Source organism: Aquila chrysaetos, chromosome 16 (assembly GCF_900496995.4).
Source record: "Aquila chrysaetos chrysaetos chromosome 16, bAquChr1.4, whole genome shotgun sequence".
Classification (NCBI taxonomy): domain Eukaryota; kingdom Metazoa; phylum Chordata; class Aves; order Accipitriformes; family Accipitridae; genus Aquila; species Aquila chrysaetos.
The window spans coordinates 1,075,219-1,089,414 of NC_044019.1; the positions used below are offsets into that span (position 1 = coordinate 1,075,219).

Genomic DNA, 14,196 nt, shown 5'->3' on the forward strand with positions numbered 1-14,196 from the left:
GGAGATGGGAAAAGCAGGGGGCAGCCAGGCCATCACTCAGGCCTTCTGCTGGGCTGGGAGACATAGCCAGAGAGGAGCCGGGCGTAGGCAGCAGGCAGGGTAGCCCAGGTAGGTATATAATTATAGTGTTTCAGGGATGATGGTGCCTACCACGCAAAGGTGTAAATCACGGCGCACATGACAGAGGATGGGCTGTTTACGCGGTGAGCTCTCATGGCTTGTTTTGGAGTCTTGCATCATACTGCTTCCCCTGTCCTCTCTGATCCAGACATGCCTGGCCATAGGCAGTAATGCCTTAGGCTATGATCCTTTGTAAAATTGCTTTGTTTCTAGTCTGGCCTTAAGCATAAACAGGAAAAGCAACAGCAGTCAGAGCAGCTCACAGCATGACCCTGTCTTCCAGGTCCCCAGTAGCAGATCTGGAGAAGACAGCCTCGTGCCGTTAGATGTGAAAAGCCCTGCCCTCTGCTGCCTTTCATCTGCTGCTCGTCCTTCATCACAAAAAAATCCCTGTTTTGAGGGAGTTCAGTCCATTCCCTGGAGAACTAGACTCTTTACTCACTGCAGTTGTTTATTGTCACTCTCCCTGGCCACTCCCGCAGAGGAGTCTCAATGAGATGGGCCGTGAAAGCTGAACTCGCTTGCAACACTGGCATTAGGGGACGTTTGGGGCACCCAGGTGATACAGAGAGGCTCCTGTGCCCTGCACATCCATAATAAGTGGGGAACCTGGCACCTGTCAGATCTCATCCTTTCATCACTAGTGAACTGTTATTGATGTTTATTCATAGAAATTATTATTGATACAAGAAAAACTACACTGTGCATTGTGGCCCATCCATTCTGATTTATAAATTCTAGTTGTCTGGCAAAATAACGCCTGCAAATCTTCCCTATTGTTTGTGGGCAGAATCACATAAAACCAGCAGAATGAGTTGTTCTGGACATTTTGCACAAACTTGTTCACAAATAAAACTTGTCTTCTGCTGAGACAGTGCATATCAAATTTCCATTCAATCTGAAACTTCATGTGGGAATAAAAAAGGTATGAAAAATAATAGGTTTTCTAATGGAAATCCCTGCCAATGGTAACTATAGAGAAGATGTAATATCTATCCTTAGGGATGATTTATGACAGTTGATTTAACACTTTCACAATAAATGGGCATTTATTGACAGTAAATTCTGGCAGAAATACATATTGTACCACATTGCCACATTCCCATTAATGTCCCTGCACTGGTGGATGTTTATTTCAAGTGTCGTTAACTGGGGATTCATTTGGAAGCCACCGGGCCAGGAATAGGGAAAAAACAATTTAATTGGATGAAGTGTCTTCTATTTCTTGTTTAGACACTGTAGGAACTCAGCATTAGGGAGGAGAAGGAAATAAGCCAAAACACCTGGTTGCACTTTCTCCTTTTGTGCTCAGCATCGTTAATTGGGTGAATTTGTATTTATCATATTCAGTGATCCAGGTGGTTGAAGCACACTGAAGTGTACGTTGCGAGCCCCAAGTTCTCTGCTTGCTTCTGCAGTTCTCTCTGGACCTGCCTTTCCCTCCCCTGGCTTGCTCACCTGCCAGTAATTCATAGGGTAGGCCTTGTCTCTAAAAATACGGCCATTCTCACCAGGATCTTACAGCCTTTGACATCCCCGCGGTAGAATTAATGGCAGTTCCCTCTCTGAAGAACTTCCTTAAAGAAAAGATTACAAGAGGCCCAACAGGGCTTCATGGTCCTCATTTCTCCTCTTTGGCTTACAGCTAGGTTTTCCCTGCTGACATCTGTTCTTAATTCACCACTGATATTAAATAAATTCATTGACAAAAATTATGTCTAAATTAGGTCTGAAACTGTAAGAGCAGCCATTAAGAGCTGTAGTCAGACAATTAACGCTGACCCCCTGCGCAAGGTGCGGGCCGAGGCACATCTGGGATGCTGCCGGGCATGACCTCGCTCTCCTCAAGCATCACTTCTCACGCTGAGTGTTTTCCTATCCCTGGCCAGCAAGAGGGGAGGGCTGCGGGCACAGGGCTCTCGGCAGAGCGCTCCGACGCCTGCTAAAGCAGGAGCCCCTCTGCCTCCAAGCCTCGGGCTGCAAGAGAGACCGGCTGCCTCGGCTGTGCCTTGCCGTCCCCCAGTGCTCCAGGATGTCTGTGCCCAAGGACGCCCGGGCGCTGGCTCCGCTGCAGGGGAAGATGCAGAAAGATGCAGGAGCGAGGCCAGCGTGCAGCAGACCCATGGGGGGACAGGGTGCAGGAGCACGGCACAGCAGCCGAGCAAGCAAAGCAGGGATGGGGGCAGAGATGGGACCTGAAGCAGGGCGGTGGGAGCAGAAAAGCGCTGCAGCCCCAGCACTGGCAGTGGTGCTGGCAAAAGAGACTGATGGATGAAAGTGTCGATGCTGCCAGACAGACACCTGAATAACAATTAAATAAGTAAAATATGCACTATTTACCTGTCTCTCAGGCAACACACACATAATTAGTTTATGTAAATACCTAACTCAGATTGGCAAAATAAGCACAGAAGCAGCTTATTTTCTTGAATAAATATTTATCTTGGTGCTTATGCTATTTGTGGGCTCTGCTGTCACTGGCCATCACACACAGCTTTCCTCCGGCGGAGGTCGGATGCTGCAGGATTTCCACAGTGACCGTGGCTGTGCAAGAGCTGTTCTGACCCACAGGCCACATTCCCATGATAACTGAGAACTTGAAGATAAGACTTAGCATTTTCTGATAAAAGCCAAATATCTCTGCAGAGAATACGATCCTCCATCCACTGAACGCTTGGTGAACTCACATCAGTTCCACCCAAGTAAAAATGCTGTAACACTGGGTGGATAAGGAGATCCAAATCCTTCAAGGTGTGTTAGAGAAGTGTCTGCATTTGGTGTGCAGCTGCCTTGGCAAAATTCATCTTTTTGGCCTCAATTCAGCAGAACACTTAAGAACATACATAAGACTTGGAAGGCATGCAAGCTCCAGTAAAACAGAAGCGTGTGCTTAAGTGGTTTTTCTGGACAAGGGCCTTTCAGCCACTGGCACTTGCTATAATTCCTCGTTTTTAATAAAACCCATCTTACTGTGCAACAGCATAAAAGTTGGAGCTGAGTGAAGGAAGCAGTCAGGGCCTGATAATTGACTTCCCGGTTTGTAATGTCAGAGCACGACAAATGAAAGCTTCACCCTTGGTAGGTTTTGATTTAGATTCTCTCAGTCAGCAAACCCTTAATTAGAGGCCACCTTCAGAAAAATCTGCATTGATAAAAAGGATATCGAAGTACAGCCCCGCACTGCCTTTAATAGCTCAGGACACCACACCGACTGGGCTCCCTAATACGTGCTCCATTCTGCCTGTGTGTGACATTTACTGCCAAGGACGTGGGGCTGTGATCAAATCACAGGAGCTGCTAAAATGACACAGTAAAATTTTATTTCTGCACTAAAAGCATTTTGATCCTTGGGCATCCATGCAGATTTCTCTCCATTTTCTGTGGTAAAGCATAAACTGCTAGCTGTTATTTAGCTTGCTATATCATTTTGACAAATTTGGCTTAGGATCTTTCAGACAGGTAGTTGCTAGTGAGCACTGACCACAGAACTGCTCATTTGTTTCCTCCTTCAGAAAAATCCATAGCCAAATCCTTCAATATCTCCTTCGGTTTTCCCTGTTGAGTCAGGACACCCACACAGAAGTGATGGAGGAGGTAAAGTGCTGCATTTCTTTTGCCACTTCTGCCTTGTGACTTTGGAGACCAGTAAGCCAAAATTCTCAAGTATGCTGTAATGTGGGGAGAGCAGCCAAGCTACAAACCTGCCAGGCATCCTCCACCAGGACAGTACCAAGGATGCAGACTCTGCTCCTCAGATGCAGAAGTTCACCACCTCAAGCTGGGCAGCCAGCATTGCCAGTCCACTTTTAAAAACCACTGTCCTTCAGTTTTCGTCAATGCCACCATAGCCACAGCTAGCACAAAAGGGGTCATTGGGAAAATATGGTTTCCATTTTCTCTAAGTTTTGACAAACGCCAGTAATTGAAATGAACACTTTCTGTATCAAGCTGATTTAAAAATATATTTCCATTTGGAAAGTGAGAAGGAAAGGGAACCAACCAGGGCTCAGCTGAAGAACCATGTTAGAAAAAAAACACCATCATTTTTACCCTTGTTACAGAATTCCTGAAACTCTTCTGTTCAGGACCTCTAAAGCTATGTTCTTTGGAGAGGAGACATCTTTCATACAGACACACACATGTATGTAATGGCTAAAAGCTTATGCAGAAACTCTTCTTATAGAAAAAGGCCCAGATTCCTGTATTTAAAAATATTTCACTGACTTTCATCACAGATTTGCAAGGTCAAACGAGATTATTAGTCTGACCTTCCTCCACAACTCAGGTGAGAGATCTTCACCAATTTCTACAGTGAAACCATAGTTTCTCTTGGAGTAAAGCATGTTCTAGCAAGACAGCTAATATTGATTTAAAGTTTGCAAGTAATGGCAAATCCACTACATCCTAGGTAATTATCACTCATGGTTAATTTAGAATTTTAATCTTCAGAACCAGATGTTAAATAAATCTTGCACGGGTATGCTAGGCGCCTGGCACGGGGGGAGGTACTGCTCAACTTCAGAAATGTAATTTATGTGCCTGCATTTCCTCTGAAGTCAATGATACCAAAAGAGTGATTTGCAAACCCCAAGCAAGGCAGCTGACATTGAGGTAGCCTTGGATGTATTTACTTAAGGTTTTTTTAAGAACCTGAATGAATGTTTAGTGAGAGGAATAAACACAGCTCTCGGCCAACGGGTTGTATGTAGTTGCTCACTGAATCTAGCATAGAAATTATTCAATAACAGAAATAATAGAAAGAAACACAATTCATACAAGAAGTCAGGATGAAGAATATGCTCAGCTGAAATTCCTCATGCAGCTCAGACAGTTCCAGCATGACTGGCTGTGAAGTCCACCATTAATTAGCAGAAACGTTTCCTCAGTGGGACTTGCAGCCATACGCACGGAAGAAGATGTAAGGGGAACTGTGTGAGGTTTTGCTCACTCCCACCAGCCGGGGAAGCTTGTGAGCATTCCCAAACGGCAGCGCTCCTGCCCTATGCCACAGCTTCCTTAGAATGAGCCTTTCAAGTTGCATCGTGAAGGCAACTGAGGGGAAAGAAATTGAACCTTTTACCTCATGCTGCTACAATATTACTTCCTGCAACTTCATTCTGGAGTGGCCTCCCTCTGTGACTTTCTCTTCTTGCAGCAACATTGAAAGGAAGGCCAACAAAAACAAATCATCTCTGCAAACGGTGGGATTTGCACACAGCAAACACTCTGTTGTAAAGAGTTCTGCGGCAAGAAGCGAGCACAGCAAGGATCACAGACATTTTATACCATTGTAAAATACAATTTTTCTGACCATTTTAGAAGAGCCTATCAAAATGAGCCCATTGCATCTGGGCAAAAGCTGCAGAAACGGTAACATGTCTCTGTTGTCTGCACTGTATTTCGCCAGCTAACATCAACCAAAAATCTATACAATGAAAGTCATAGAGTACAATTAGCAAACAGCAGACCACTTTTGCTCTCCAGCCCACTGATTTAAATCTGGAACAACTTTCTTAAAGATGGTAAACACATCCACAACAGCACCTCCAGAATCTCGCCTAGCGTGTTTTGGAGACCCTGCATCTGTGTTGGGGTTTTGTTTAGGTGATAAGAAGTATTCGTAATAACTGGACCACATTATCTCAGGTGTTCTCGTGTCTGATGCACACAGACCAGTCCCTGGTCCCTTTACCTGGAGGGCTTTGGAGAAGAGCTAGTGAGCTGAGCACTGCCCAAACACCGTTCAGGGGAAACGCGGTGCAGCTCTGACGACAGCTTTGCGTTCGCCTGTACAGCAAGATTGCAGGTCTGAAGGGAAGCAGTTGCATGTGTGAGTCCAGCCTGTGCCAGGCACAGAGGGCCCTGCCTGCGCCAGGAAGGGGGCAGGAGGTCCAGCCTGGCTCTGGCAGAGGCACAGAGCAGATGTACCCCATGTGCAAAGGGAGGGGGGAACCCCAGGGCTGTGCTTTGGGGGGTGTTTTTTGGCCCATTACTGCAGTGTGACTGCTGTGGGTGTCCCTGAGGGGATGGAACGACCTCGGTTTCTAATGCCTTCTTTTGTCTCCCTCGGTGCCTCGCTCCCTCGGCGCTGCACACAGAAAGCTGACCTGGCCGTCGCTCCTCTCACCATCACCCACGTTCGGGAGAAAGCGATAGACTTCTCCAAGCCCTTCATGACCCTGGGGGTCAGCATCTTGTACCGGAAGCCCAACGGGACCAACCCCAGCGTGTTCTCCTTCCTCAACCCCCTGTCTCCTGACATTTGGATGTACATCCTCCTCGCCTACCTGGGGGTCAGCTGCGTGCTGTTTGTCATAGCCAGGTAAGGGGACGCCGGTGCCACCCCGCCCGACTGCCATCACGCCACATCTGCTGCCGTGCGACAAGACACCCTCCCCACGCTCCGATCCGTATTGCTGCCTGGTGTGTCGCGGGGATCCAACCACCCAGGGGGAGCCGCAGCATTAAACCCGTGTCGTTAATGAAATTACTTTTGGTCCATTACCCAAAGGCAGGCTGGTCTCTTGGCGTGGGGCTGCTCCCAACTGCCAGACTCCTGTGCCCTGTTCTCTTTTGGGCCTGTATCTCAGAGTGGTTGTAGAGGTAATGCAAACCCCATAGTGAAAATCAAAGAGTTATCCACAGGGGAAATTTGTTTCCTTCTTCGCTAGCTAGAGTCTGCATTATATCCTTTGTACTGCTTTACCATACTAAATGTGCTTGTGTTTGTTTGCTTTATTAACACAAACCTGCAAGCCTCTTCTGCCATATCAGGGCAGGCAGTTCCACAGATTTAATAGACTTCCAGTACAAAAGAATTTTAAAATGCACTTTTATGACTTTAGAAATTTTGTTGCCTTTCCATTTCATTAGCACCTCCCTGGTATAACGAAGGGTAATCTTCCTGCTCTGTATCATTCGCTGTTCATGCTCCTGTTAGGTCACTTCTCACCCACCTTCTCCAGGAAGCCCAGCCTCTCCACTGTGTCCTGGACCATTTTCAGTTCCTGTCTCTGAACTCTCCACCAGCAAAGCTCCCACAAACCCCTCCCTATATCAAAAGAATGGAGAACCCGTTGCTACGGATGAGACAATGTGTCTGTTTACAAAATTAATATGCATCTAATTAGCATGTTTAAACCCTCTATATTTAAAAGCAGTGGAATTTGCATATATTTGCATGTGTTATTAATTTCACAGAGTCTTTGATGAGACGCACAGTCCAGGGCTGTTCTCAATACATGATTCCACCTTTTCAAACCAAAACAAAGCACTTGCCTCCCTCCTGCCAGGCAGCCGCCCTCCCTGGCCACACACAGACCTTGCCGGATGTTTAAATATTTTGTGTAAACACCATGCCCAGGGAAGAAGCACAATCTGCAATTAGACATTCATTTCTTATTTCTTCCAGTTCAAGCTATGCCAGTGGTGCCTTCAGAAACCTCCCTGCTAACCCCACACCTTGGACTGGGGCTCTGTGCAGACCCCCTTCCCCCAAGGGCTGCTGTACTGTACTTTCCTCAGAGCATCCTTCAGAAACCAGCTTCTATCTAATCCACTGACATCAATCAGACAGTCAAAGTAAAGATTAAATATGAAACTGCAGCAACCAGAATCCATTAACCCTCCTGTTACAACAAATCTGCAATTTTCAACATCCCTCAGGTCCATGGAGGCATTTAGAGATGATTTCTTGAGTTTACAATGTAATATCCTAATTACACATAACAGCAGTTGTCAAAGTAAACTCAGCTTAGCAGACAGCATTAGTGCTCCAAACCATCTGGGATGGTGAAGCAGCTACATAGTCTGATCCTTCCTCTGCAGAGGTGCAGAGCTGGAGAGGTTGCACTTCATTCTCAGAGGACACAGAAGGCCCTCCATGTTCAAGATTTTAACTGCAATCGTTCTCCTCCCTAGTCTTTGTAATGCACCTCAACCAAATGGCCATGCGCCGGGTTTCCAGGCACTTTCCTGAGATCCCACAGAAGCTGTCTGAGCACGGACGTCTTTGCAGGCTGTTTGCACAGTGCCTGCTGGAAGCGCAGGCCTGGGCTCTTATAGCACTGCAGTACAAGCAGCAACTCATAAAAACAACCTAACAGTTCACTTCAGCAAGAAGGTGGTGTAACGCACAGAAATGGTAGCACTTGTTATTACTACACTATTTTATAAGAGGACAAGAGTCACGTTGCCATTAACACATCACTCCACGCTCTGCCCTGCAGACCCCCCCAGCCAGAGGCAGGCAGCGGCCGGGGCCACACACAGCGCAGGACAGTCCGGCAAAACACTGCTGCCGGCTTCGTGCTGCCCAGCTGAGGCCCCTGGAGAGGCTGTCGGGGACTCCAGCGGGGCAGGATGAGGTCCTCAGCGGTTTTGCTTTGTGTCAGAGAGAGAAGAACCAGATGCTCTCAGCAGGAAAAGATGCTCATCTGGGAAAATGAACCCAAGGTAATTATGAAAAGGAAAAATATTGCGATGACTGATAGAACTCCTTCACTTTATGTCTCTGTTAGCCATGCAGAACATAGCTAGATGGGCTCTGCTGCCATAACGTCTTTGGCTTTAATGCCATAAAGTATTAGACTATTTGTGCAGCTTGGAATGACAATTCAAATACAATTTACGTTTATGAGCTTATTTTTCCCAACTCCTATGATGGCCCGGTACCCAAACAGGTACCAGCCCGATAACCCCCCTGCCCTGCCCGGCGCTTGGAGGGCTCTCGCTGCCCGGAGAGGTGTGGGCCTCAGCTAACTCAGACCCCAGTGTGTGCCCAAACACGCGGCAGTCGCACTCAGTAACCGAGTGCCTGTTTTGACATCCCTCTGGTGACCGCCCTGGCACAACGAACGCAAGAGGGTCCGAACCACTTGCTGTGCTGGGCTTTGTGGTTGGCGTTGAGGAATGAAAACCTGAAGAACTGTGGTTTAGTGTCTGTTTCGGTTCTGAAATGAGCCTCATAATCTCTCTGCATCATAGCAGTTATGATGTAATACAACAGTTTTTCCCTATCAGGCTATTCTTTGGCTGAAATTGAACCTATAAAATATTGCAATTACAGTTTCTTTTTCACATGTTTTGCTCCTGACATTTCTTCTGTCTTCCTATTCTCTTTCAAAGAACACCAAGTATTCGGTGTAATTAAGGTTCTGCAGGAATGATCTTTTAACACATAGAGATGGAAAGCAAGAGTTTTCATGGGGAAAATATTTACTGCATTCAGAAGTAATGGAAACAATATCTGCTTTTGACCCCAGCAAGGCCTCTAAAATTCAATTCTCAGGAGAAAACCACAGTCAAAATAGCAAAGCCTTAATTCAGAGACATGAGTCTCCCGAACTAGGCACCAGAGTCCTCTGCTGATGCTATAATCATAGGTCAATGCCACTTAAAACCAACTTAGGGACTATTTAGAGGCAGGCAAAGGATGTATTTGATCCATCTCCCCTTTTAATCAGTCTTAGTTATTGATGGAGCCTCTGCTCCTAACCACCCCAGCCCCCAAAGAGCCATAAACACTAGCAATTTATAAGGCTTCATGGGGGTAATTTGTCTGGTGACTCTGGTGCAAGGTTGCAAGTGGGTCGTGCAGCTGGCTGATTTGAATTGTCACCCATCCTCAGACTCACATGGCCTTCAAATTACAGCTAATCACCTTTGGGTGCACAATGGGGCGGGTGGGTTTAATATTCATCTTAATTGCAATGAGGACTGGGTCATCCATAAGAAATTTCTCTGGAGATGCAATTTAGGCTGAAAAGTATTTTGTGTTAGATCTTTAAAACTTCTTTGAAATGCTCCCACTTCCCTGCCAAAAAGGCCAAGAAGAGACAAGAAAATAATCATAGTTTTTGATGAAATATTTCTCAGACCCCGTTCTGCACCTGAGGAAGAGGGAAGCCAGCCCACAGTGAATTCTGAGCAGCCCCCATTTATTATGGCTCCAGCTGCATGGGGTCAATGAGCTCCACTCGCTCCTTCCTTCATTACCCCTCTGTTTCCACTAATGGTCCCACTCGCTTTTTAAGCACTGAAGATTCTGTTGCTGCTTTGCAGTTTTCTGAATATTTCTCTGTAATTTGAGCAGCACCAGTAGGTTTTCACTCAGAGACCTTGAAGTTCTTCGGTGTGTCATCTTGTCAGGCTCATTTGATCTTACCAATTCCTTTTCTGTTTCATGTTCTTTCAATGGCAGCCCAAGAAAGTTTTCATCTAATTCTTGAACTCTGGCTTTATTCGACAGAAAGGGCTTAGGCGCCATCCTTTATACACCTCTGGCATAAATTTACAGCAAGTTTCAAGGAATAGGCAGCATGTAAAGCCAGGTCTGAATTCAGCCTGATTCTTGTTTTCCTTTCTGATTTTCTCTTATTTAAAAAAGCAGAGGGAGGTGGGCAGTAAGAATGGCCCGGCTGTTACCTGGACGAATGAGCAGGATTGGCAGGGTGCAGCCTGAGCAAGGCCGCTGGGTCTGCACTCTGCAAACCCAGAGCGAGTGATGGTCCCTGCTGCAGAAAGGCAAGATAGAAGGAAGGCGAAGGAGAGGTTGTTAAACTGTATCTTGCATATGGAAAATAGAAGCAAAAAGTGGGACAGATGTACCCAGGATGAACTTTTCTAAAACCACAAGAAGTCCTGTGCATTGCACCTAGTCAATCCCCCGTGATGGGGTCTTCCCCACAGACACCCTCCTGTGCTTTGCCCTGCTCGGTTCACGTGCCCACGGACCGCAGCTCCGTGTTCACGGAACGTTCCCGTGTGACAGGCTCCAAGGGGAGTCTCACGGCACGACTGTGCAGAGCAGAGGCTGGGGTAGGTGTTTTCTTGGGGGAGTTTTTTGTGCCAGGAGGGGCACAGAGGAGCTGTGGCTCTTCTCTCCAAATATATCCAACTGTCTGACTGAGGGGGACCATGAAATTAAGCAACAAGACACCTCCTTGGGTAGCAGTGCGTCTGGCAGAGAATTACACAGAGAAATATCCCCTAATACAAACTGTGGGCTGGGCTTTGAGAACGGGCTGTTGTGAAGCTACAGGGATTTCAGAAGGAAGTGGAGATGATAATTAATGCCTGGTTCAAAAGCAGTTAGACCAATTATGTTTTTAATTTAATCTCTGCAAAATTTGGGACTCTTAGAAAATGTAAATAAACAGCTCTAAAAATATTAATGTCTCTCCTGTTAAGCATCCTCCACAGATCCTGGCTAAAAGAGCTACACTCACGGTGGTGCTTGCCTGCAAATCCTAGGCAGGATTTGCAGAGAGATGATCATAGAAAATTCCCTCGGTGTTGCTCAAGAACTACAGGGCTGTCCATAGAAATATGCCCCCCACAGGGAACAAGTGTTCTCCCACTACCTGCAATGGGGCCGAGCATCACAACAGTCCACAGCGAACCTACACCAATTTCCACTGTTGTGCTGGTGCCCTTACAGTGCAGGATTCCTGCTTGTTAGCACAGTGGAAAGTTCTGCTTCTCACTTAGCTAAATCCCGCCCCGATTCCCATGTGCACTAAAAGCAAGAGTTCCCTGAAATACCACGGTTTGTCCCAGCTACCACTGCAGAATTCCTGCAGCATCTCTCCTCAGTCAATCCAGAAACGCCATTTTTCTCCACATTTTGGAACTGTTACATACTAGAGGTCATGTGTCTGCACTGCATCCCATCCCATAGTCGTGTGCTCCAGTTGCTGTCGTGTGATGTATTATTGCAAAGATGATCCGAAGTGACCAAAGGCTTTGGGGAAGCAACCTGAGATACCTTGGAAGGACCTGGATTCCCAGGTTTCCTTGCTCTCTGCAATGCAGGACACGGGGCTTACAGCCATGATGGTCACTTCGGAAAATCTTGGCTGAATTTGTCCTTTTCTTCAATAAGCCGTACAACCAAAGGCGTCAGCAGGCCCTGCACAGCACCACAAGATATATTAAGGCTCTTTTTTTCCTGTTCCTTTAGGGTCTTGTCATGCCACATCCCGACTAACGAGCTCTCGCTTTCCATGTGCCGCCATAGGTTCAGCCCATACGAGTGGTACGATGCTCATCCCTGCAACCCAGGATCGGACATCGTGGAGAATAACTTCACCCTATTGAACAGCTTCTGGTTTGGGATGGGAGCACTGATGCAGCAAGGTACGGCAGTGCCTCCCGGACCACACACCCTCCCGCCGGTTCTCCAGCATGGGCCTTTTGTCATGGCTTTTTAAATTTAAAATTTATTTTGTTTGCAACAGGAACAAGATAAAACATCTGAACAGGCACAGAAGCACTCGTCAGCACCGGCTCCCAGCTCCCCGCTGAAAGGCGGTGAGGTGTGGGAGAGGGGACACAGCTCTCCTCCGGCACCTCCTGGGACCCTCTGTGCTGGGAAGTGCTCGGCGCCTGCTGCTCCTGATGGAGATGTGCCGTACGGCACCGGCACCGCAGCGCCTAAGGGAGCTGCTCCCTGGGGAGCTGTGTGCATGGCAGGCAGCCTCTGGCTGGGGCCAAGGCCAGCAAAGGACTAATGAGACAATAATCTCATCAGGGGAACCGGCTGTGCTCTGCAGTTCAGGAGCTCTTGGCAACTGCGTTTGTTGTTATTCACTCACTTTGAACTTCATCTCCACACAGACACCCCCTGAGCCGTGCCGGTTCACCTGCACGGCAGGGATGGAGAAACAGAGGGGGACACGTGCCAGGGCCGAGCCCTGTCTGGGGCACCAGGAAAAGGTCCAAGGCTCTTACGCCAAGAAAGCCATCCAATTTCTTCTGCGTCAGAGCAGGCCAGAGCTTTTCAGTCTTTTTTTTTTTTTTTGACACCTGCCTCTATTTGTACTTTACACGTTTTGCGGGTCAAAGCCCCCATCCCAGCAGCTCACCTTGCAGCTCTGGGGACAGACTCATTGCTCGGCCCATGAGGCAGAGCCCCACGAGCTGCAGCTGGCTGCCGGCACACACGTGCCACTGCATAACAATAATTACTATTAATGAAGCATGAACATTCTGGCAGGTGTCAGAAGGAGCAGCTCCTGAGTCTGCCATCTGGAAGCACACAGCTCGATGATGGAGCGGTGGCGTGTTCGCCCGTGTGCTGCTGCTGCTGCTGCTGCGCACAGAGGAGCACCCACCCACCGTGCCCCAAGGAGGAACACTGCCTTGGTCTCCCTCGGCTGTTTAATTCACCAAACTCAGCAGCATCCCACAGATTCTGTAAATTCTTACTTCTGTTAATTCAAGCAATTTGTTTAATTTCAGGATCTCTGTCCTGGCTCACTCTGTTTTAAATCAACTTCTACAGACGACAAGGCATCTTGGCCTCTGGTCTGTCTCCATTGTCATCCTCATCTGGTCATTCTGCACATTGTGAAATGGCCTGAAACTCCCTCTAACACAGGGCAAAAGTTTCTGGGGCAAAGAGGATGGTGAGGAGATCCTCCAAGCAGCTCTGCCTGGCACCCACTGCGTGTGAGACTGAACGTTTTCAGTGTTACTGGTGTAAAATACCACAATGGCAGGGACCTTAGAAATGGGATATGGATAGGATTACATTCATATATGTGGATGGAATAGAGCAAATAGAATATTTACAGATGGAATGAATAGAGTAAATCTGTTAGGAAGACAGCAGAAGGGGAGCTTGTGAGCAGCTCTGAATAAGGAACGAAATTCAGCTGTGATCTAATTGCAGAAAATCCAGGAATAGAAATAAGTGGAAAACGTCAAACATTTGTCACACTTTAATTTACCGTATATCAGTAGTTATACCCAGAGAGCAAAAGAACCACAGCACTGGCTTGGTGGCATGCACAGTGCTACTGCTCCATGCTCCTCCTGCTGCCACTGCTGCAGTGTGTAATATTCTTCCCAGATCTCGGCTGTCCTGATGGACAGTGACAGTTCCCAGCAAGACGGTTTAGCAGGATGAATCATCCTCTTATCAGATCCTGATAAATGAAAAGAGCTGTATTCTTTTTAACTCTATTCTGCATCTAAGAAGAAAAATATTTCAAAGCTAGACTGATGTCACACCACCCAATGTATCAAAGGGCAAGAGATGGAATGGGAAAGAAGCAGGATCTTGAGAAGAAC

At 47.2% G+C, this 14,196-nt stretch overlaps 1 protein-coding gene across 3 annotated transcripts in view; it reads left to right on the top strand.

Moving 5' to 3' along the window:
• Positions 1-14,196, top strand: part of GRIK3 (glutamate ionotropic receptor kainate type subunit 3) — a 126,660-nt gene that overhangs the window by 97,961 nt on the left and 14,503 nt on the right. For 2 of the 3 annotated variants that reach the window (XM_030039500.2, XM_030039498.2), the window contains exons 11-12: positions 6,219-6,442; positions 12,140-12,258. In XM_030039500.2, the coding sequence (XP_029895360.1) occupies positions 6,219-6,442; positions 12,140-12,258 (343 nt within the window). Of the gene's footprint in view, positions 1-403; positions 1,185-6,218; positions 6,443-12,139; positions 12,259-14,196 lie in introns of those variants that run through there. The other variant, XM_030039501.1, reaches the window with a different exon arrangement.